General features: G+C 38.1%; 1 protein-coding gene across 1 annotated transcript in view; it reads left to right on the forward strand.

The window, feature by feature from the left end:
* The window catches only part of TERT (telomerase reverse transcriptase), a 287,147-nt gene extending 261,526 nt beyond the window's left edge, over positions 1–25,621 (forward strand). The window contains exons 14-16 of the mRNA XM_053715763.1: positions 8,017–8,141; positions 17,257–17,394; positions 24,769–25,621. Of these exons, the coding sequence (XP_053571738.1) occupies positions 8,017–8,141; positions 17,257–17,394; positions 24,769–24,872 (367 nt within the window). The 3' untranslated portion in view covers positions 24,873–25,621. The remainder of the gene's footprint in view (positions 1–8,016; positions 8,142–17,256; positions 17,395–24,768) is intronic.
* Positions 25,622–25,873: the final 252 nt, after the last annotated feature.

Here is a 25,873-nt window from a genome sequence, read left to right on the forward strand (position 1 = left end):
GCGTCGGTGATCTTGATAGCTCCTGCGTGGCCACGCAGGACTTGGTACGCAGATCTGGTGAATATGTCATCGGCTCCTCCTTGGAAGCTACCTTTGAGACGAGACCTTCTTGTTCAGGGTCCGTTCGAACATCCGAATCTGGTTTCACTCCAGCTGACTGCTTGGAGATTGAACGCTTGATCTTATCGAAGCGAGGATTCTCAGATTCTGTTATCGATACTCTTGTTCAGGCCAGAAAGCCTGTAACTAGAAAGATTTACCACAAAATTTGGAAAAAATATATCTGTTGGTGTGAATCTAAAGGATTCCCTTGGGACAAGGTTAAGATTCCTAGGATTCTATCCTTCCTTCAGGAAGGATTGGAAAAAGGATTATCTGCAAGTTCCCTGAAGGGACAGATTTCTGCCTTGTCTGTGTTACTTCACAAAAAGCTGGCCGCTGTGCCAGATGTTCAAGCCTTTGTTCAGGCTCTGGTTAGAATTAAGCCTGTTTACAAACCTTTGACTCCTCCTTGGAGTCTCAATTTAGTTCTTTCAGTTCTTCAGGGGGTTCCGTTTGAACCCTTGCATTCCGTTGATATTAAGTTATTATCTTGGAAAGTTTTGTTTTTAGTTGCAATTTCTTCTGCTAGAAGAGTTTCAGAATTATCTGCTCTGCAGTGTTCTCCTCCTTATCTGGTGTTCCATGCAGATAAGGTGGTTTTACGTACTAAACCTGGTTTTCTTCCAAAAGTTGTTTCTAACAAAAACATTAACCAGGAGATTATCGTACCTTCTCTGTGTCCGAAACCAGTTTCAAAGAAGGAACGTTTGTTGCACAATTTGGATGTTGTTCGCGCTCTAAAATTCTATTTAGATGCTACAAAGGATTTTAGACAAACATCTTCCTTGTTTGTTGTTTATTCCGGTAAAAGGAGAGGTCAAAAAGCAACTTCTACCTCTCTCTCTTTTTGGATTAAAAGCATCATCAGATTGGCTTACGAGACTGCCGGACGGCAGCCTCCCGAAAGAATCACAGCTCATTCCACTAGGGCTGTGGCTTCCACATGGGCCTTCAAGAACGAGGCTTCTGTTGATCAGATATGTAGGGCAGCGACTTGGTCTTCACTGCACACTTTTACCAAATTTTACAAGTTTGATACTTTTGCTTCTTCTGAGGCTATTTTTGGGAGAAAGGTTTTGCAAGCCGTGGTGCCTTCCATTTAGGTGACCTGATTTGCTCCCTCCCTTCATCCGTGTCCTAAAGCTTTGGTATTGGTTCCCACAAGTAAGGATGACGCCGTGGACCGGACACACCTATGTTGGAGAAAACAGAATTTATGTTTACCTGATAAATTACTTTCTCCAACGGTGTGTCCGGTCCACGGCCCGCCCTGGTTTTTTTAATCAGGTCTGATAATTTATTTTCTTTTACTACAGTCACCACGGTACCATATGGTTTCTCCTATGCAAATATTCCTCCTTAACGTCGGTCGAATGACTGGGGTAGGCGGAGCCTAGGAGGGATCATGTGACCAGCTTTGCTGGGCTCTTTGCCATTTCCTGTTGGGGAAGAGAATATCCCACAAGTAAGGATGACGCCGTGGACCGGACACACCGTTGGAGAAAGTAATTTATCAGGTAAACATAAATTCTGTTATCATATGTTTAGTAAGGAATCTAAACTTAGTGCTTCGTTTTACCTTTCTTCATGGTTTAAAAAGCTATATCTTTTATCTATGGCTAATTTAGAGTTTTTTGGGTAAAAGTCCCTAAGGTGGGCTATTTCTACTTTTGCCGAACATTCTTCTATCCTATGGAAGATATTTCTTCTTTTAAGGATCCTTTAGATAGGAAGTTTGTTTCCTATCTTAGAGAAGCATATTTACATATTGGCTATATTTTTAAACCTGCCATTTCTATGGCTGATGTTGCTGCTGTTTCAACTTTTTGGTTGGACAGTTTAGTTATCAGATCTTGAATTGTCTAAGCATTGTTCTTTTACTTCAACATGCTAATCATTTCATTTGTGATGCTATATTTTGACATTTTAATTAATATTAAATCTTTGTTTTTAGCCATTTTTACTAGGAAAGTTTTATGGCTTAAATCTCTGATATGCTGTCTAAATTTAGATTACTATCTTATTATTTTAGGATAATAATTTTTTTAGGATTTCTATTGGATTTTATTATCTCCTCTATTACGGGGAAAGGGAGTTTTTTCTGCCCCAAGATAAGAAATCTAAGGGTCTTTTTTAAGTCTTTTTCATTCCCCTAAGGCCTCTGGCTCTAATTTGAGATTTACTCAGAATTTGAATCAATCCAAGCCTTATAAATTAACTAATTTCAGTCCTTAAGACTGTTTGAAGGTGCGGCCTCTAAACCAGTTCAACTGGTGGGGGGCAGATTGAATTTATTTCAACACATTTGGACAGTTTATGTTCAAATTCAGTGGATTCAGAATAATGTTTTCTCAGGGGTATAGAATAGGTTTCAGAATAAAAACCTCCCATGGGAAGATTCTTTCCCATGTTACAACAAACTCTGTGAAAGCTCAGGTTTATCAGAAATGTGTTTCAGATCTAGAGTTTTCAGGAGTGATGGTTCCAGTTCCTCTGCAGGAACGGAGTTTGAGTTTCTATTCAAATCTATTCATTGCCCCAAAGAAAGATTTGTTCAGACCAATTCTGGATCTGAAATTTTTAAACAATTTTGTAAGAGTCCCAACTTTCACGATGGTGACTATAGGGACTATTCTGCCTTTCTATTCAGCAAGGTCACTTCATGTCCACAATAGACTTACAGGACGCTTATTTTCACATTCCAATTCATTCAGACCACTATTGTTTTCTGAGATTCTCTTTTTTAGATAAGCATTACCAATTTGTCGCACGTCCTTTTGGGCTAGCGACAGATCAGAGATTATTTTCAAAGATTCTTGGGGCTCTTCTATCTGTAATCAGAGAGCAGGGTATTGAGATGTTTCCTTATTTGGACAATATCTTGGTACTAACTCTAATCTTTTCATTTAGCAGAATCTCACTTGAAACAACTAGTGTGGTTTCTTCAAGACATGGTTGGAGGATCAATTTACAATAGAGTTTCTTGATTCCTTATACAAAGGTCACCTTTTTAGGTTTCCAGGTAAGATTTAGTGTCTATGATTCTTTGATAGACTAGAGATGAATTAAAGGGACACTGTACCCAAAAAAAATATTTCGTGATTCAGATTGAGCATGAAATTTTAAGCAACTTTCTAATTTACTCCTATTATCAAATTGTCTTCATTCTCTTGGTATCTTTATTTGAAATGCAAGAATGTAAGTTTAGATGCCGGCCCATTTTTGTGAACAACCTGGGTTGTTCTTGCTGATTGGTGGATAAATTCATCCACCAATAAAAAAAAGTGCTGTCCAGGGTACTGAAACAAAAAAAAAGCTTAAATGCCTTCTTTTTCAAATAATGATAGCAAGAGAACGAATAAAAACTGATAATAGGAGTAAATTAGAAAGTTGCTTAAAATTGCATGCTCTTTCTGAATTACAAAAGAAAAAATTTGGGTTCAGTGTCCCTTTAAGTTAATTTTAGTTTGTCTAATCCTTCAGTCTCTATTATTTCCTTCAGTGGTTATGTGCATGGAAGTTTTAGGTCTCATGACTGCAACATCAGGTGCGATCCTCTTTGCTCATTTTCATTTGAGGCCTCTATAGCTTTGCATGTTGCACCAAAGGTGCAGGGATTATTTTCAGATATCACTACTGACATACTTAAATCCCAACACTCTTTTCTTTCTGATTTGGTGGTTGGACTATCACCTTATTTTTCAGGGGGCCTCATTTGTTTGTCCTATCTTGACTGACTGTATTCTCAACAGATGCAAGTTTTTTTAGGTGGGGGAGCTGTCTGAGAGTCTCTGACAGCACTATTGGTTTGGAAACGTCAGGAGGGCGAGGTTGACAATCAATATTTTAGAACTCCATGCTATTTTCAGGGCTCTTCAGGCGTGGCCTCTATTGAAGAGATAATTTTTACATTTGTTTTCAAGCAGACAATATCACAAGAGTGGCATATGTTAATCATCAAGGAGGGACTCGCAGTCCTTCAGTTATGGAGGAAGTATCTCTGATACTTTCTTGGACGGAATCCAACTCTTGTCTAATTTCTGCGATTAATTTCCTAGGTGTAGACAATTAGGAAAGGGATTATCTCAGCCGTCAGACTATATCCGGGGGAGTGGTGGATGCTCTAGCAGTTCCTTGTTTTTTTACCAACCTGCTTACATTTTTTCCGCCTCTGGTTCTTCTTCCAAGGGTGATCTTCAAGATCATAATGGAACAATCTTATGTATTTCGGATAGCACCAGTTTGGCCTCTCAGGTTTTGGTATGCGGACCTTGTCACGATGTCCATTTGCCAGCCTTGGCCACTTCCTTTAAGGCCAGACCTTTAGTTTCAGGGGTCGTTTTTCCATCAGGATCTCTAAATTTGAAGGCATGGAAATTGAACGCTTAGTGCTTAATCATAGAGGTTTCTCTAACTCAGTTATTAGCACTATGATACAGGCTCGTAAGTCTGTTTCAAGGACAATTTTTTTTTCGGATTTGGAAAACCTATATTTCATGGTGTTCATCTCATGATTAATTTTTGGCATTCTTTTAGAATTCCTAGGATTTTACAGTTTCTTCAGGATAGTTTGGATAAGGGTTTTGTCTGCAAATACTTTGAAGGACAAATTCCTGCTCTTTCTGTCTTATTTCATAGAAAGATTGCTAAACTTCCTGATATTCACTGTTTTGTTCAGGCTTTGTTTCATACTAAACCTGTTTTTAAATCTATTTCTCAATTTTGTTTTTTGAGATTTTTCAGGCTCCTCCTTTTGAGCCTATGCATTTTCTGGACATTAATTACCATTTTCCATTAAGATAAAGCTGTTTTGCGGACTTCATTAAAAATAAGGAAATTGTTGTTCATTCTTTGTGTCCTAATCCTAACAAATACTCTTGGAAGGTCTTTACATTCTTTGGATGTGGTAATAGGTTTGAAATATTATGTTGAGGCTACTAAAGATTTCAGAAAGACTTCTAGTCTATTTGTTCTTTTTTTCTTGATCCAGGAAAGGTCAGAAAGCCTCTGTTACTTCTCTGGCTTCTTGGTTGAGACTTTTGTTTAACAAAGCTTATTTGGAGGTGGGGCAGTCTCTGCCTCAGAGAATTACAGCTCACTCTACTAGATCAGTTTCCACTTCTTGGGCTCTCAAGAATGAAGCTTCAGTTGATCAAATTTGCAAAGCAGCAACTTGGTGGTCTTTGCATACTTTTACAAAATGTTGCCATTTTTATGTGTTTGCTTCTTCGGAAGCAGCCTTTGGTAGAAAGGTTCTTCAGGCAGTTGTCTCACTTTGATTCTAATGCCTTTGATTTAATTTTTTTTTTTTTAATTTTTAAGAAAACTTAATTATTTTTTGGGATTTAATTTCTCAGTGGAAATAGCTGTTTTTATTTTATCCCTCCCTCTCTAGTGACTCGTGGACTTCCACATCACTAGCTCATGGACTCATGCCACTTACATAAAAGAAAACATGATTTATGTAAGAACTTACCTGATAAATTCTTTAATTTCATAGTGGCAAGAGTCCATGAGACCCACCCAATTTTTTGTGATTATGTTTTTTTTGTACAAAGCACATTATTTTTTCCAGATACTCTTTTTGTATGCTTTTTACTTCTTCTTCTTTTTTTTTTTTTTTTTACACCTCACTTCTTGGCTAAACGTTAAAGGTATGAGTGAGGTGTATTTATAGGCATTTTGAGGTTTGGGAAAATTTGCCCCCTCCTGGTAGGAATGTATATCCCATATGTCACTAGCTCATGGATTCTTGCCACTTTGAAAGAAATTAATTTATCAGGTAAGTTCTTACATAAATTATGTTTTTCTAGACTTGAGATCACTCAGATGAAAGCTAGCAATTTACCTACATTTAATAAATAAAAGACTTAGTTATCCATCTTGTGCCATATACGTCTATTAGCACATTTACTAGACAAAACACGTTTTGAGTTTATTTTTAACACTTGATATATTCTATTATTGCCTAGAAAACTGCAATATAAATGTGCACTTTGATCTGTACTTCTCTTGCTCAGGAAGGGTTTTGCATGGATGATTATTCCTAACTTTAAAAAAAGCTTGTAGTTAATGTTTACATCCTATTCAAGGTTGAATAAATGTGCAGAGAGATTATAAGACACTATGGAAGTGGAAAAATATAGTTCATCACCCTTAAAGTTATATTAAACACATTTTGAAAGGCCAGAAAGCAAAATCTGCAATTAAAGGAAAACTGAACCCACATTTTTTTCTTTTATGATTCAAATAGAGCAAGCAATTTTAAGCAACTTTCGAATTTACTCCTATTATCAATTTTTTCTCTTGCTATATTTATTTGAAAACCATGAATGTAAATCTTAGCAGCCAGCCCATTTTAGGTTCAGCACCATGGATAGCGCTTGCTTATTGGAGGCTTACATTTACCCACCAATAAGCAAGCATAACCCAGGTTCTCAACCAAAAATGGGCCAGCTCCTATGCATCACATTCCTGCTTTTTAAATAAAGATAACAAGAGAATGAAAAAAAATTGATAATAGGAGTAAATTAGAAAGTTGCTTAAAATTGCATGCTCTATCTGAATCATGAAAGAAAAGGTTTGGGTTCAGTGTCCCTTTAAGATTTTAAAAATGCTTTAAATTTCCTAAACCAACTACAGTTTTTTATTTACGGGTTACATCATTTGCTTTCAGGCCTCTCTAGGGAGTGTGGGACAAGCACCATTTTTACTCAAAAGCAAGAGGTGTTTAATGTTATTTTTAAATAAAGTTAATTTGATTAATGGTTACTATACAGGCAATGGTGAATATAACCAATCTGAAAATACCTTAAACCCAAAATAACATATCAGTCTATATATAATATAATTTTACCTATACTGCAGCCGTAACTATTTTAGTTGTGTACACCAAATATTTTAAACAGTGTTTATTTCATCTTTTGTTGTTTGCTTTAATATTACAAAATTGTAATTACTTCTTTTTTTTTTGTTTTGTTTGTTGTGATTACAAGCTACTTGTAAACCACCAAAATGATTTTACTGTAGTTATTGAAGCATTTGGAGTGTAATAGCTGTAGCCTTTCATGCTTCTAAATGTCTTTATATAATACTATTTATACCTTTTGCTGGTCTAGTAATGTTGCAGCTACCATAGAGTCACAGCTGTGATATAAAATTGATGCAAACTTGGAGTACCAACATCTCACCTGAGATGGCCATTGGGTGTGCAAACTACCATGAACTAATTTTAATGTCAGAGTGGGTTGCGAGATGGATTCAGGGGGTTAACCCTAAGCCTATCCTGAATCTTAAAGGGACTGTCTGCTCCAGAATTTTTATTGTTTAAAAAGATAGATAATTCCTTTATTACCTATTCTCTAGTTTTGCATAATCAACACGGTTATATTAAAATACTTTTTTCCTCTGTGATTACCTTGTATCTAAGTCTCTGCAGGCTGCCCCCTTATTTCAGTTTTTTTGACAGACTTGCAATTTAGCCTACCAATGCTTACTCCTAGGTAACTACATGGGAGTGAGCACAATGTTATATATAACAGATAAGAGATAAGAAGCGGCCTTCAGGGGCTTAAAATTAGCATATGAGCCTACCTAGGTTTAACTTTCAACAAAGAATAAATACCAAGAGATCAAATCAAATTTGATGTTAAAAGTAGATTGGAAAGTTGTTTAAAATTGTATGCCCTATCTGAATCATGAAAGTTTATTTTTGACTAGAATGTCCCTTTAACCAAAATGTTGCCACTCACCTGTCTTCGAGATGTCACTGATATTGTGAAAGCTCAGTGCCATGGGTACCCATCACTACAGTTTCACTGCAAATGGTTTTAATATCTTATCTTCAAATGCTCCTAATGTTTACTATGGAAATCCTTTCCGCTTGGTTATTAAGGTTATACTTTACCATTTTAGGTTCCATGCGTGTGTTTTACAGCTTCCTTTTAATCAAAGTGTGAAAAACAACCCATCCTACTTTCTTACTGTGATATCTGACATGGCACCTTGTTGTTACGCTACATTAAAAGGCAGAAATAAAGGTAAGCACAATAGCTGTGTAAACCAATCGATTCAGTTCTGTAAACTATACATGCAGCATTTCTTCTCTATGCTCCGTTCAGGTATTGTCAGTTGCTACATTATGTTGCAATTAGCCGATGCTAATACAGAGTATGAACTTCAGAACTTTGTAGGGGATTCCTTTGTTTGAGAATTAACAGTGTCCGGTATAAACAAGTATGTGATGTCAATACTTTATTGCAGCACCCATTTCTGGCAAATTAGGTTATGACTTAAAGGGACATAGAACTCAAAATGTACCCATAGAATAATGAAGTAAGGAAGATCTAAAATCCTCACAATACACATCTATTGTTTTTTTAAATTTTTTATTTTTTTTGTGCAAATTTTATAAGGGCCCTCAATCCCTCCTGTATGTGTTTGAAAAATGTTGTCCTGTCTCTTACAAGTCTTATATTGTTTTATTTAAATGAATTGTATCCATGGACAGCGCTGCGGAATATGTTGGCGCTTCATAAAAAAAGTATAATAAAATAATAATAAAGCAAAAAAAGGAGAAAAGCCATCTGTCTGTTCACAGCATTGTACAACTTAGCACTATAACATAAAGATAAGAAAAAATCATGAAGTACAATGCAGGGTGCAAGATGTTATAGGAAGGTTAATAGAAAGGAATAATGGTATTTTATATTCCAAGAATGCTCAGAAGTCAGACTTGCATTGATAAGATGTGTCAAGGTGTCAGAGCTATTTAAATGAACCACTTCTATATAAGCCCTGTCTTTAGGTCATCTTGCAGTTCTCAGCTGGAAAAAAAAGATTTGTCCAAAAGTCCAACTGGATATTTTAAAGAGAAGTTAGCAAGAGAAAATTATGCCATCTTGCAACATAGAATACACCTGATGTTTATAAAAACAAAAGATAGAATTAAAGGTATTTAGGTAGAGCCAGACTCTTATATTAGGCTCATGTCTAGGTAGAAATCCAGTCTTTTAGAAGTGAGGTAAACGTATCTTTGTAGAGTATCTATTTGCTTCTTGCAGTCAGTTATGTTGGGGACCTCTAGGAACTGCCTGACACTATTGATCACATGACTTTTTCCTTATTTTGCTATAAAATATATCAGACAAGAGAGACTGGGGTTTTTTGTCACAGTGATGTATAGTGAAAGTGATAGGATCTGTAACATAGAAAACAAGCTCATTTACAGCTGTCAATATATACAGTATATCGTTTTATAAACTGCCAACACTATTCCTTATTTGTAAAAGTACTTATAATACTGGAGATTTTTTTTACAAAATAATTGTCTATATGTCTATAACAATACATTTAAAATATTTAGAAAGTGTTTAATTCTGTATTCCTTTTTTTTTTTTAAAAAAAACAGAATTGTATTACACTGTTTTCCTTCCATAAGGCAGGGAGAGTCCACGACTTCCTTCCTTACTGTTGGGAAATACAACACCTGGCCACCAGGAGAAGGCAAAGACACCCTAGCTAATGGCTTAAATATCCCTCCCACTTCCCCTATCCCCCAGTCATTCTTTGCCTTTCGTCACTATAGGAGGTGGCAGAGAAGTGTCAGAAGATTTGGATAGTCCTGCAATGGGTATGTTCCCTTCAAGAAAGGACTGAAGTTTTAAGTAATCATGTCAACCTCTCAGTGAGAGTATTGATGAAAGTTAGAATCTGGATATGCAGGGAAAATATTTCTGCGAACCCATCCAGACTGTCGCCTAACAGCTCCTGAGCAACCAGTGTTGACGAGTTTTACTGCTTGCTGTAACACACTCAAGTCCATGTCAGAAGCATCGCTGCAAGACGGTCACACTTAAGAGGCTTTGCCTGTTCCACAGCATGGATCCTGGAGGGTAAGACCTTTTTATCTATACACTTTTTCTATACAGGGTCACAGTGTGGCTCCTTTATACCTCGATAAGATCAAGGGTTAATATCTCCTTCAGGGAGATTATTTGAACAGCTAGGGGTTATTTATAACTTCTTTAATGTGAGAGTTTTTTGAGCTCATAGACTGTGTGCTTTTGGTTTGGACCAAACAGGTTTCACTTTCATTTTTGAGTGTTGCGCAGCTCATAATAGTTTAGTGCCTTTTTTCATAGCAGGGAAAGTCCTGTCCTACGCTCCACGTGACCGGGTGCTCTTTTCGTTTCCTACGATCCTGCTGCGGACATCACTCCTAAGGAGAGTGTTTTCACTGTTAGCTGTCTGGGTCTAGGAGGTGGTGAGTGCCCCAGCCATTGGGATTATAAAAGTGCAGTTTTTTTTAATAAAAGCATTTACTTTTTCTCTGTCCTTCTGTGAATATTTTTTAGCTATGGAGGATACTACATTAGAAGGTTCCGCTCCTTCTGTACTGATTAATAATTCCTGTTTATATTGTGAGGAGCCCGTGGTTTGCCCGGCTGCTCAATTTTGTTCCATTTGCCTAAGCACTGTTCTTAAAGGGACACTCAGGTCAAATTAAATTTTCATGATTCAGATACAGCATGTAATTTTAAATAATTTTCCATTTTACTTCAATTAAAAAAAAAATGTGCACATTCTTTTATATTTACACTTTTTGAGTCACCAGCTCCTACTGAGCATGTGCAAAAATTCACTGACTATACGTATATGCATTTGTGATTGGCTGATTGCTATCACATGGTACAGGGGGAGTGGAAATATACATAACTTTGAAATTTTTTAGAAAAAAATCTACTACTTATTTGATATTCAGAGTAAATGCTATTGTATTGTCTTGTTATCTTGCATTTGTTGATTATGCAAATCTACTATGTTGACTGGTCCTTTAAGTCTAAGAAGGGAGACAACAACAAGGGGGTTTGGTTAAGCACACAAAAATACATTTTATATATTGGCACACATATTGTGGGAGTGCTGCCAAAATGACCAAAATAATTACAAAACAACAACCAAGTATTGACGCACATAAGTCCACATATTTATAACATATTTATATATGCTGCAAAAAATATTTTTGCTTGCTAAATGTTATTAAAATTCTGTGCAGTCATGATTTGAGGCATAGTACTGCAGTGTTGGAATTCTGTATTTGAATATTAGAATCGAATGATTCAGCCCAGCAAAGCTAAACTGATTAGTGTTAGGACCAGTCTATTTTGGGTCACCTTGTAAGTGGTGACTGGCTTAGCAGAATATGGCCATACTGTGTGACTAAGATCCCAACTTTATTTAAAAAATGTAAATGCATACAGGCAAAAAATTTTGCAGCATAAATATATGTTAATAATATTGCGTAACAATGATCCCAATTTTATTTGAACAATTTTAATAATATTTAGCAAGCAAAAATATTTTTTGCAGCATATGTTAATATGTTATAAATATGTGGACTTAAGTGTTTGGATGTGCGCCAATACTTGTTGTTGTTTTGTAAGAAGGGAGACAAGCCTGCTAATACTCATAGCACTATTAGCCCTTCTGAGTCGTCTACCTCTCAGGAATCTGGGTCCCGAGAGATTACTACCTTTTCTACTCTACCCGCTCCACATGCAGTTCACCGCGGCTCAACTAGTCCTCCATCTGGAGGGGACGTTTTTCCGGATGACTTTACTGCGCAGTTAAAATCGGCGGTGTCTGCGGCCCTGAGTGCCTTACCCTGCTCTAGCAAACGTAAGAGAAAGGTTAAACATAGTTCTCCTGACCTAGAGTCATCTAAATATTTGTCTGATTTAGTTACTATGTCCCAGGTATCCGAGGATGAGTTAACCCCTGTAGCTTCAAAGGTTGAACTTTCTGAGTTGGAGACTTTAGTTTCTAAATCTCCTTCAGCGGAGGAACCCTCTTTTTAGATTTAAAATTGAGCATCTGCAGTTTTTGTTAAAGGAGGTTCTGTCTACGCTAGAGGTTCCAGAGGCTACACTCCCTGAGGAACCTAAGATCCATAAATTAGACAGGGGCTCCATCCCTAAGGTGGATGGTGCTATTTCTATGCTAGCTAAGCGTACTACTATTCATCTGGAGAATAGTTCTTCTTTTAGAGAGCCTATGGATAAGAAAATTAAATCCTTTCTAAGAAATAGCCATCTTTTGATGGCTATTTCCTCGGCTCGAAGAGTCTCTGAGTTATCTGCCTTACATTGTGATTCTCCTTATCTGATTTTTCATTCAGACAAGGTAGTTCTGCGTACTAAACCTGGGTTCTTACCTAATGTAGTTTCTAACAGGAATATCAATCAAGAGATTGTTGTTCCATCATTGTGTCCTAACCCTTCTTCAAAGAAGGAACGACTTTTGCATAAGCTGGACGTAGTCCGTGCCCTGAAGTTCTATTTGCAGGCAACTAAGGATTTTCGTCAAACTTCTTCCCTGTTTGTCGTTTACTCTGGACAGAGGAGAGGTCAAAAGGCTTCGGCTACCTCTCTCTCTTTTTGGCTTCGTAGCATATTACGTTTAGCCTATGAGACTGCTGGACAGCAGCCTCCTGAAAGAATTACAGCTCATTCTACTAGAGCTGTGGCTTCCACCTGGGCCTTTAAAAATGAGGCTTCTGTTGAACAGATTTGCAAGGCTGCGACTTGGTCTTCACTTCACACTTTTTCAAAGTTTTTCAAATTTGACACTTTGGCTTCTTCGAAGGCTATTTTTGGGAGAAAGGTACTTCAGGCAGTGGTTCCCTCCGTTTAAAGTTCCTGCCTTGTCCCTCCCTTCATCCGTGTACTTTAGCTTTGGTATTAGTATCCCATAAGTAATGGATGACCCGTGGACTGACTACACTTAACAAGAGAAAACATAATTTATGCTTACCTGATAAATTTATTTCTCTTGTAGTGTAGTCAGTCCTCGGCCCGTCCTGTCTTTTAGGCAGATCTAAATGTTTAATTAAACTCCAGTCACCACTGCACCCTATGGTTTCTCCTTTCTCGTCTTGTTTCGGTCGAATGACTGGATATGACATGTGAGGGGAGGAGCTATATAGCAGCTCTGCTTGGGTGATCCTCTTGCAACTTCCTGTTGGGGAAGAGATATAATCCCATAAGTAATGGATGACCCGTGGACTGACTACACTACAAGAGAAATAAATTTATCAGGTAAGCATAAATTATGTTTGTTTTTTTGACGCTTGGTTCCAGGATGTACAGGATCCTTGGGTCCTGGAGGTTGTATCTCAAGGATACAGGATAGGATTTAAGTCTCATCCGCCCAGAGGCAGATTCCTACTCTCCAGTCTGTCTACAAGACCAGAAAAGAGGGCTGCCTTCTTAGGTTGCGTACAAGATCTCTCTAGGAGTAATTGTCCCGGCACCTTCAGCAGAAGAGGTTTGGGGTTTTATTCAAACCTTTTCGTGGTTCCAATTCTGGATCTAAAATGCATAAACAAGTTTCTGAGTGTTCCCTCTTTCAAGATTGAGACAATACAGTCAATCTGTCCTCTGGTTCAAGAAGGCCTGACCTGAAGGATACATACCTTCAAGTTCCGATACACAGGGAACATTTTCAGTTCCTGAGGTTTGCCTTTCTGGACCAGCACTTCCAGTTCATAGCTCTTCCGTTCGACCTAGCTACTGCTTCAAGGATATTTACGAAGGTTCTGGGGGCTCTTCTAGCTGTTGCCAGAACACGAGGCACTATCTTTTCGTCTAGCGGAAGAACATTCACTGTCCCTTCTCAATCTTCGATCACATGGATGGAAGATAAACTTGGAATATAGTTCTCTTACTCCAAGTACAAGGGTGAATTTCCTGGGAACAATAATAGACTCCATATCCATGAGAATATTCCTCACAGATCAGAGACGTTGCAAGCTAACTACTGCATGTCTTGCCCTCCAGGCCTCCTTGAGACCCTCAGTGGCTCAGTGTATGGAGGTGATCGGACTCATGGTGTTCTGTATGGACATCATTCCTTTTGCCAGATTCCATCTCAGACCCTTACAACTATGCATGCTGAGACAATGGAACAGCGACTATTGATATCTGTCTCAACAAATTCTGCTGGACAACTTGTCGAGAGACTCGCTCTCTTGGTGGCTCTGTCTAGATCATCTGTCCCAAGGCACGTGCTTCTTGAGACCGTCCTTGGAGATTGTGACTATGGATGCAAGCCTTTCCGGCTGGGGAGCCGTTTGGGGTGCCAAGATGGCACAAGGGCTGTGGACTCAGAAGCAGTCCTCCCTTACGATCAATATATTGGAACTCTTGGCAATCTTTAATACTTTGAAGGCTTGGCCCCTTCTGGGTTTGTCCCAGTTTATCAGATTCCAATCAGACAATATACAGTATCTCACAAAAGTGAGTACACCCCTCACATTTTTGTAAATATTTTATTATTTCTTGTCATGTGACAACACTGAACAAATGACACTTTGCTACAATATAAAGTAGTGAGTGTACAACCTGTATAACAGTGTACATTTGCTGTCCCCTCAAAATAACTCAACACACAGCCATTAATGTCTAAACTGTTGGCAACAAAAGTGAGTACACCCCTAAGTGGAAATGTCCAAATTGGGCCGAAAGTGTCAATATTTTGTGTGGCCACCATTATTTTCCAGCACTGCCTTAACCCTCTTGGGCATGGAGTTCACAAGAGCTTCACAGGTTGCCACTGGAGTCCTCTTCCACTCCTCCATGATGACATCACGGAGCTGGTGGATGTTAGAGACCTTGCGCTCCCCCACCTTCCGTTTGAGGATGCCCCACAGATGTCCAATAGGGTTTAGGTCTGGAGACATGCTTTGCCAGTCCATCACCTTTACCCTCAGCTTCTTTAGCAAGGTAGTGGTCATCTTGGAGGTGTGTTTGGGGTCATTTTCATGTTGGAATACTGCCCTGCAGCCCAGTCTCCGTAGGGAGGGGATCATGCTCTGCTTCAGTATGTCACAGTACATGTTAGCATTCATGTTTCACTCAATGAACTGTAGCTCCCCAGTGCCGGCAGCACTCATGCAGGCCAAGACCATGACACTCCCTCCACCATGCTTGACTGTACGCAAGACACACTTGTCTTTGTACTCTTCACCTGGTTGCCGCCACAAACGCTTGACACCATCTGAACCAAATAAGTTTATCTTGGTCTCATCGGACCACAGGACATGGTTCCAGTAATCCATGTCCGTAGTCTGCTTGTCTTCAGCAAACTGTTTGCAGGCTTTCTTGTGCATTATCTTTAGAAGAGGCTTCCTTCTCGGATGACAGCCTTGCCTACTAATTTTATGCAGTGTGTGGCGTATGGTCTGAGCACTGACAGGCTGACCCGCCACCCCTTTAACCTCTGCAGCAATGCTGGCAGCACTCATACGTCTATTTCCAAAAACGACCTCTGGATATGACGTTGAGCATGGCAACTCAACCTCTTTGGTCGACCATGACGAGGCCTGTTCTGAGTGGAACCTGTCCTGTGAAACCACTGTATGGTCTTGCCCAACGTGCTGCAGCTCAGTTTCAGGATCTTGGCAATCTTCTTATAGCCTAGGCCATATTTATGTAGAGCAACAATTCTTTTTTTCAGATCCTCAGGGAGTTCTTTGCCATGAGGTGCCATGTTGAACTTCCAGTGACAAGTATGAGAGAGTGTGAGAGCGATAACACCAAATTTAACACACCTGCTCCCCATTCACACCTGAGACCTTGTAACACTAAGAGTCACATGACACCAGGGAGGGAAAATGGCTAATTGGGCCCAATTTGGACATTTCCACTTAGGGGTGTACTCACTTTTGTTTCCAATGGTTTAGACATTAATGGCTGTGTGTTCAGTTATTTTGAGGGGACAGCAAATTTACACTGTTATACAGGCTGTACACTCACAAAGTGTAATTTCTTCAGTGTTGTCACATGAAAAGATATAATAAAATATTTACAAAAATGTGAGGGGTGTACTCACTTTTGTGAGATACTGTAACCTTGGTTGCCTAAATCAACCATCGGGGGGGGGGGAGGAACGAGAAGTTCCTTGGCGATGAGAGAAGTATCTCAGATACTAGAGTGGGCAGAGACTCACAGATGTAGGCTGTCAGCGATCCACATTCCAGGTGTGGACAACCGGGAAGCGGACTTCATCAGAAGGCAATACTTTCACCCAGGGGAATGGTCTCTCCACCCGATGTGTTTGCAGAGATATATAGCGAGTGGGGATATGCCGGAGATGGATCTCATGGCATCCCGCCTCAATACCAAGCTACCCAGGTACAGGTCAAGGTTCAGGGATACTCAGGCGGAATTGATAGATGCCCTATCAGTACCATGGAGGTTCAGACTCATATATATATTTACCTCCATTACCGCTTCTCCCTCGTATGATGGCTCGCATCAAGCAGGAGCGAGCATCAGTGATTCTGATCGCTCCATCGTGGCTGTGAAGGATGTGGTTTGCGGATCTGGTGGGGATGTCCTCATCTCCTCAGTGGAGGTTACCTTGTCGCAGAGATCTGCTGATACAGGGTCCCTTCATTCATCAAAATCTAGATTCTCTGGGGCGACTACCTGGTCCTTACACACTTTTTCTAAATTTTACAAATTTGATGTGTTTGCTTCGGCTTAAGCAGCTTTCAGGAGAAAAGTTTTGCAGGCTGTGGTGCCCTCAATATAGGGTCCACCTCTTTATTTGTTCCCTCCCGTTGATTCAGTGTCCTCTGGAGCTTGGGTATATTTTTCTCAACAGTAAGGAATCAAGTCGTGGACTCTCCCTGCCTTATGGAAAGAAAACATAATTTATGCTTACCAGAAAAATTCCTTTCCTTCCTGACTGGGAGAGTCCACAACCCCCGCCCGTCATTTATTTTTTGATGGGCGGCTCCCTTTTTATATTATTTCTTCTGGCACCTTTATACCCTGATGTTTCTCCTACTTGTCCTTGTTCCCTCGGCAGAATGACTGGGGATAGGGGGAAGTGGGAGGGATATTTAAGCCTTTGTCTGGGGTGTCTTTTCCTCCTCCTGGTGGCTAGGTGTTTTATTTCCCAACAGTAAGGAATGAAGTTGTGGACTCTCCCTGCCAGGAAGGAAAGGGATTTATCTGGGAAGCATAAATTATGTTTTTTAGATCTATATTTTTGCTACACTTCTAGGTAACATTTTAGTTAACCTGGTATATAACATATTTACAGTTACATACGTCAATGTAAATTGTGTGATTTTAAAACCCTCAGGTGTGATTCTTGGAACTAAAAATGCAGGTGGTCCGTTTCCCTTTGAAGCTGCCCAGTGGCTCTGCTACCATGCTTTTATTACAAAGCTTGCAAAGCATAAAAGGTTGTACAAGTGTCTTCTTGGGCCAATTAAAAAATGTAAGTAAATGAAGTGATTACTCATAATGTATAGAGAAATATCTGTGTCGCACAATGATCCTTTAATACTTTTGCTTCAATTTTACTTTCTCCTAAAGTAGTATAAATATTATGTCTATGCAGCTTGAACTTTGCTGCATAGTGTTTAAATAGAGAAATTATTAATTCATGTTGACATGGCATATTGCAACAGCATGATGGTACAAGGGAAAAGTTTGTCGTTGTTCCAATGATCCCATGAAAATGAAAAATAAAAATACTATGGTATATCAAAGACTAATAGTCCAAATGAACCATGAAACGGATTTGTGAAGAAGCAGGTATTAACCCTTTCAGTGCTAACGACGGCATGGAGCCGTCGCTAAGTTTTACCCTCAGGTGCTAAAGACGGCTCCATGCCGTCGCTAGGACTCACTTACCTTGAGGGGGGCCTGAGGGTCCCATCTCCCTCTACCTGTCCGACTTTGCCCTCATATTGAAGAGCAGGCTCGGGGCTTCACATGGAGCGTGATGACGTCATCACACAACTTCATTTACAACTGTCAATTGACATTTATGGAGAGATGGGGGCATGCTGCTTAGATGCCGTTATCTTGGGCATCTAACCAGCTACAGACCCACAAGACACACTGTTGGAAAGGTCACCGCCTCACCTTTCCAATGATACATGTCTTTAAAGTGTACTAAAAAAATTAAAAGTTAAAAATAAATACATCAAAAAACAATTTAAAAAATGATAAGGGGGTCTCTAAAGGCACATAAATTCAGATCAAAATTGCCTAGAGACCCCCAAAATTGATTTCCTGACAATAAATTAGTGCCTGATTTTAAAAAAATATCAATTTAAGTAGATTGGCTAAATGACCACCGTGGTAACCAGCATTACCAGAGTGATCACCTAGCTAAGAAAAATGACATTCCCTTACTATACGGATACCGATATAATATTTGTAATCACATGAACACCTGGATCATGTGATAACAAATTAATCACTGTTAGAGATATGCTTTTATTATATATATATATCTATATCGATAATCAGTCTTTTAGTGCCCATGGAAGGTGCTTAGAACACCCTCTGGGCGCAGCTCTTACCGTATTTCAAAACCCCTGTATATTTGAAGCTTATTTTTTTTGCAATAAAAATTATATCTTTTCTAGCAGCATAATTTCTTTCAAAATATCTATTCACTTTGTAAAGAGAATTATGGCTGAGCGTCTGATGAGTGACGAGGAAGCAGCTGAGTTCCTTATGAACAAGATTCTAGACAAGATTCTGACAGCGGCTTTGTCCCTGGTGCAGATTTTTGGAAATTACACCCCTTGGTGCATCAAAAAAGGGGCTACATGAATATATAGCACACAATTTGAGTGCGTAAGAAATATTTGAACATGTCACTTTACATAGAAAAAATATTTTCTAACCAAAGCACCGTATTCCGTAAATTTCTACCCACTCCACTTTTGTGCTAGAAATGCGTGTAGCCCCTCATTTGATGGCCAAAGGGGTGTACAAATGTATACTCTATGTACCCTTTTAACTTCCCATGTGGCTAGAGCTGTTTAATTGCAGACATGACAGCCTAAAAAAAGTCTAAAATAATTATCTTTTAATTTTTAGGGGTGATGTCTGCAATTAGACAACTATAGCCACCTGAGGAGTTAAAGGGACATTAAAGGGACATTCATGATTCAGAAAGAGAATACAATTTTAAACAACTTTCAAATTTACTTCTATTATCTAATTTGCTTCATTCTCTTGATATTCTTTCCTGAAAAGCATATCTAGATAGGCTCAGTAGCTTCTGATAGGTGGCTGCACATACAGTGGATATAAAAAGTCTACACACCCCTGTTAAAATGTCAGGTTTCTGTGATGTAAAAAATGAGACAAAGATAAATCATTTCAGAACTTTTTCCACATTTAAAGAGACACTGTACCCAAAAATTTTCTTTTGTGATTCAGATTGAGCATGAAATTTTAAGCAACTTTCTAATTTACTCCTATTATCAAATTTTCTTCATTCTCTTGGTATCTTTATTTGAAATGCAAGAATGTAAGTTTAGATGCCGGCCCATTTTTGGTGAACAACCTGGGTTGTCCTTGCTGATTGGTGGATAAATTCATCCACCAATAAAAAAGTGCTGTCCAGAGTCCTGAAACAAAAAAGCTTAGATGCCTTCTTTTTCAAATAATGATAGCAAGAGAACAAAGAAAAATTGATAATAGGAGTAAATTAGAAAGTTGCTTAAAATTGCATGCTCTTTCTGAATTACAAAAGAAAATATTTGGGTACAGTGTCCCTTTAATGTGACCTATAAACTGTACAACTCAATTGAAAAACAAACTGAAATATTTTAGGTGGAGGGAAGAAAACCAAAAAAACTATAACTTATAACTGGGGATGTAGCTGTGATCAGAATTAAGCAATCACATTCAAAATCATGTTAAATAGGAGTCAGCATACACCTGTCATCATTTAAAGTGCCTCTGATTAACCCCAAATAAAGTTCAGCTGCTCTAGTTGGTCTTTCCTGACATTTTGTTAGTCGCATCCTACAGCAAAAGCCATGGTCCACAGAGAGCTTCCAAAGCATCAGAGGGATCTCATTGTTAAAAGGTATCAGTCCGGAGAAGGGTACAAAAGAATTTCCAAGGCATTAGATATACCATGGAACACAGTGAAGACAGTCATCATCAAGTGGAGAAAATATGGCACAACAGTGACATTACCAAGAACTGGACGTCCCTCCAAAATTGATGAAAAGACGAGAAGAAAACTGGTCTGGGAGGCTACTAAGAGGCCTACAGCAACATTAAAGGAGCTGCAGGAATATCTGGCAAGTACTGGCTGTATGGTACATGTGACAACAATCTCCTGTATTCTTCATATATCTGGGCTATGGGGTAGAATGGCAAGACAAAAGCCTTTTCTTCTGAAGAAAAACATCAAAGCCAGGCTACATTTTGCAAAAACACATCTGAAGTCTCCCAAAAAGCATGTGGGAAAAGGTGTTCTGGTCTGATGAAACCAAGGTTGAACTTTTTGGTCATAATTCCAAAAGATATGTTTGGCGCAAAAACAACACTGCATATCACCAAAAGAACACCATACCCACAGTGAAGCATGGTGGTGGCAGCATCATGCTTTGGGGCTGTTTTTCTTCAGCTGGAACTGGGTCCTTAGTTAAGCTAGAGGGAATTATGAACAGTTCCAAATACCAGTCAATATTGACACAAAACTTTCAGGCTTCTGCTAGAAAGCTGAACATGAAGAGGAACTTCATCTTTCAGCATGATAACGGCCCAAAGCATGCATCCAAATCAACAAAGGAATGGCTTCACCAGAAGAAGATTAAAGTTTTGGAATGGCCCAGCCAGAGCCCAGACCTGAATCCGATTAAAAATCTGTGGGGTGATCTGAAGAGGGCTGTGCACAGGAGATGCCCTCGCAATCTGACAGATTTGGAGTATTTTTGCAAAGAAGAGCGGGCAAATTTTGCCAAGTCAAAATGTGCCATGCTGATAGACTCATACCCAAAAAGACTGAGTGCTGTAATAAAATCAAAAGGTGCTTCAACAAAGTATTAGTTTAAGGGTGTGAACATTATTTTTATATTTTTTCTTCCCTCTACCTAAAACATTTCAGTTTGTTTTTCAATTGAGTTGTACAGTTTATAGGTCACATTAAAGGTGGAAAAAGTTCTGAAATGATTTATCTTTGTCTCATTTATTTACATCACAGAAACCTGACATTTTAACAGGGGTGTGTAGACTTGTTATATCCGCTGTAGATGCCTCATGTGATTGGCTCACCAATGTGCATTGATATTTCTTTAACAAAGGATATCTAAAGATTGCAGCAAATTAGGTAATAGCAGTAAATTGGAATGTTGCTTAAAATTGTATTCTCTATCTGAATCATGAAGGACATTTTTTGGGTTTAATGGCCTTTTAAGATACAGTAAATAAAGCGCACATTTTTTTAAAAGAACACTCCTTGGTGCATCAAATAAGGGGCTAAATGTATATATAGCACAAAATTGGAGTGCACAATATATAACTAAACAGCGCACTTTTCTCAGAAAACGTTTTGCTTTTTAAACAAGTGCAATATTTACATATTTGTTACATACTCCAGTTTTGAGATATAAATACAAATAAACCCTCTTCTGATAGAACTGGGAGTGTAGCTTCTAAAAAAAATATAGTTTAGTTGCCATATCTTAACTTCTCTGGCGGCTAGAACTGTTTAAATGCCAGTAACAGAATATTAAATTTAAAAATGCTGTTTTTGATTATATACTAAATTGACATCCTGGCAATAAAACAGTAAAAAAAACAGTGACATTTTCTCAATTTTTACTTATTTTATACAGGTTATCTACTACAAATATTTATCCACACAGGTTTTGATGATAGAGTTTACAAAAATAAAAATGTATACAGTTAATTATTGAGTCAGGAGTACAAATATACATTTTTTTTCTAATGTTTTGCTTTATTTTTCAAACATGATAACAATTACACATATCATCACGATATATTTTGAATCTGCAGAGTCTGGAGAAACCCCCCCAATATATAGTTTGTATAGGTTATTCACACAAAAAAACGACTTCCAAAAGTGTGTGAATGTGAACTGCAACAAAAAGCTCAAAACCAGCTTAGCACACAGATGGGAAATGTCTTAGCAGCCAAAGGGTTAAAGCTTTTTCTAATATCAAAAACAAAGATCTAGAATCCATTTCAATTTCATGTTGATATAGCTAACAACATGGTGTAGTTTGCTTTTTGTCAGTATGGCTGAAATTTTAAATTTTGACTTTCTAATGGTAGATAATTTTTTTCCTCTTAACATTCATTTCCATTGAATGAATTTGGATATTTAAATATTACACTTAAATGATGATTCAAATAAACTTACAATTGTCTTTCTGCAAAGACAACAAGCAAGAAAGCCCCACTATGTGACTTTTATTCTTTTAAATTTGATAGTGACACACCTCACATACAACGCACTTTACACTTCTCTACAGGATGCTGTGAGTTACTTCTGTACTTGCTCTGAATTGGCTGTTAGCAGAGCACTGAATGATGCTGGTTTAATGGTGCTTTACGAACAAAAGATAATATAAAATATGATTGCTAATTCTAATTATATTGTACCCCATTCAGGGCTGGATTTGCCATTAGGCTCAGTAGACATGTGCCTACAGGCTCATTGCAGCGAGGGGCACCACTGAGCTGGCTGTAGAGTCAGTGCATTTAAAAAAAAAAAAGAAAAAATTTAAATTTTTTTATGACTTTGACTGTAGATTGAATAGTAGTACAGTACTGTACACTGTTGTACATAACACAACACAGCCATGCTTGCTCTGGATTGGGCCGCTGCTGAAAGCGCCGTTATTATTATAATACACTTATTATAAGTCTTTAGTTATGTACCCCCCCGTTTTGGAGAGGGGGGCGTCGAGCCGAGGAGCGTGCGACTAGCAAAATAGCAAGCAAGAAGTAAGAGTCGTCCCTCCCACGGTCCCACCCCCCTGACTCCGGTCACTCTTATCTCAACTCCAGTCAGTGCTGTGGTTGGCGCACTCAGGCAGCGTCCCGTTTGGTTTGGGGCTACGCCCATGTAACATAATAACGGCTGCCGCCCTCATAGACGAGTAGCGGGAAAGTGAAGTGAGCTGAATGCTCGCTGTTGTTGGAGCTTTTCGCCTGCCCTGAGTGCCCTGCCCTCGCCTGTCAGACACACTGACAGTCTGCTGCTGAGTGAGTAGTGTTGAGTAACCAAGAAAATTGGTGCTGTCTGAGTCTGACTCTCTAACTTAGTTAGTAGTTCTGTGCCTGTGCTGTAGACTGTCTATGACGCAGCAAAAAAACAAACATCTTTCTCTGGCTTCCAGACGGGAATTGGGTGAATAAAAAAATTAGGGACTCTAGATTGAAAGACTGGAACAAACATGATCATCCATCTCAGTGGAGTCCGTTCATGTTTTATACTTATATCAATTTGACACTGTTTTCACCATTATGTCTTCAGGCAAAGTCTTTGAATGTTCATTAACGCCCTGTTCCATTACAGAGACCTCAGCATAACAATGTCAGCATAAGAATAGTAGGACGTTCCTGCTTGGTGCAGCTGCATCTTTGTTTTCTAGTTTATTGGCATCTCCTGAATGCTGTATAACATGCTATCAAATGGCTTTTGGTCTCACAGGCAGCACTTTCAGAGTAAATTACTAACTATTCTGACACAAAATTTAACCCCAAGAGGCTGAATAAGTCCTGTCCAGGGAGCCTCTATCAATAAATAAAGAAAATATATTACCACATTTATCTGCAATACATACATTTAAAAAGGTGTGTGTATGTAATGTTCCATCCATTTTTGATAACGGTTTTCAATTGTATGTCCATTTCAGTTAAGTTAAGTTAAAGGGACATAAACCCAGAATTATTCTTTCATGATTCAGATATAGAATACAATTTAAAACAACTTTCCAAATTACTTCTATTATCTAAGTTGCTTCATTCTCTTGATATCCTTTGTTGAAAAGCATATCTAGATAGGCTTAGTAGCTTTAATGTTTTACATCTAATATTTATTTTTAGTTGTCTCAAATAATTTAAAAAAAATCCTCCGTTTTTTTTTTTCACTTTTTGGGGGTGGGGGGGGGGGGCGCTTCAGATTTTTGTGCCTACAGGCACCTCAGATGTAAATCCGGCCATGACCCCATTATATGATGCAACATTATTTTTTTTTTGGGGGGGGAATCCTATTTGTGATGATTCGCATTGTAAGATATAATTTAAAGGGCCACTGTAAGTAAATATTTTCTATGTCTGTTACTAACTAACTACCCCAAATACGCTTTTTATCAATAGCATTTCATTAACATATCTCTACCGTATATCAGAAATCTTGTCTGCAAATTTCATTGTTTTCCAAACCCACTCCGTGGGTATCCTTTGCTCTGTACCAATCCATTTACAATACCTAGGTTTTAAAATGGCGCTTTAAACACAAAGTTATTGGTTTAAGTATTTAGAACATGCAGTGCTGAAAATAGTGGGCAGGATAACGTGACCTCATCGGCGAATAAAATATATAACTTTTAGAACGTTATCAAACTTCATTTTGGAGAAAATATAGGTCAGTAGGTTTTAATTAATGTTTATTAACTTTAATATGTTAGTTGTTTAGCTTAAAAATTATAACAGAAAGTAATCCTTTAAATAGAATGTTATTAATTTATTTTTCCTGCTTTGATTATTTTTTTTACCTGTAGATCAATAAAGATACCTGCTTTGAATATTGACCATTCTAAAAGTGACAAACTCTTGATAGATCTTTGTTTCCTTTTAGGCAAACAACATTTATGTAGAGGCCTTCCACAAGATACACGCCAGCTACTAAATGGAGTGATCGACCCTTCACTTCATAAAGACTTTTCAACAATAATGGATTAGTAATGAATTTGTTATATACAGGACATCATATCTGCTTTTATGATGCTTATTTATTATATTTAATCTAAGTATGACAACATATGTTGTTCAGATACTAAATGCTACCTTTTATATTTTGTGGAATGTAGATGTAGAATTTGAAAATCCTTGACTTTGTGACTTCCATGATTTCATATTAAATACCATACTATGGAAAGGCTCTACATACTTGGAACTGTTCTATCATTATAATTTGATAACTTAATCTTACAAAAGTCACATCAGCTTATAAATTCAAGTTCACACACATTATTTATCTGGTGTTATATGAAAGTAACAGAAGCTTATTATCTGCCTAGTTTACCATATATGTAGTGGGTGCTTCATCCCAGAGAAATATGTATCTGAACAATCCACATTATATTACTTTTAACTTTTTTTTTCTTTTTTTTTCTTTAAAAGATTTATATTCAGCTTGAAATATACAAATAGATATCATGAAATTATACATATTTAGCATAGTACAGATATTACTAGACTTTCACAGATGCAAATATGACATGGACTAATCTGCAGTCCAAGATGATGAATGCCATTGTGGTCCCAAGAGTGGGATTTAGTTAGAAAGTCATTTCTTTTATCTCTTATTTAGTAGTCCAGAGCTCAGTTTTTTAAATTTTTCTTTCAGTAATTAACATTTATAACAACATATATCAGACCGGAAGACCCAACGTGGGGCTTCAAACATTAATAAAGTTTTTTGCAACAAACATCTTTAGCATTCGTCTGAACAACCTTTTAAGAAAGATAATGCGTCATGAGTGTTATATAGAATTGGCGTGTTTCATTTGTTGCGACTGTACATGTGCAGAAAAGAAAGAGAGAGAGAGTGAAGAAAGGAGAAAAAAAAGGGAGGGTGGCACAGGAAAAGATGGCTGGTAGTTGGCGACATTTACTGTCTAATGAGTGTTAGGGGGGTTCCAGAGCTCCAGCATTGCTTCGTAAATTTCTATTTTCCCAAT

This window comes from Bombina bombina, chromosome 5, assembly GCF_027579735.1.
Source record: "Bombina bombina isolate aBomBom1 chromosome 5, aBomBom1.pri, whole genome shotgun sequence".
Classification (NCBI taxonomy): domain Eukaryota; kingdom Metazoa; phylum Chordata; class Amphibia; order Anura; family Bombinatoridae; genus Bombina; species Bombina bombina.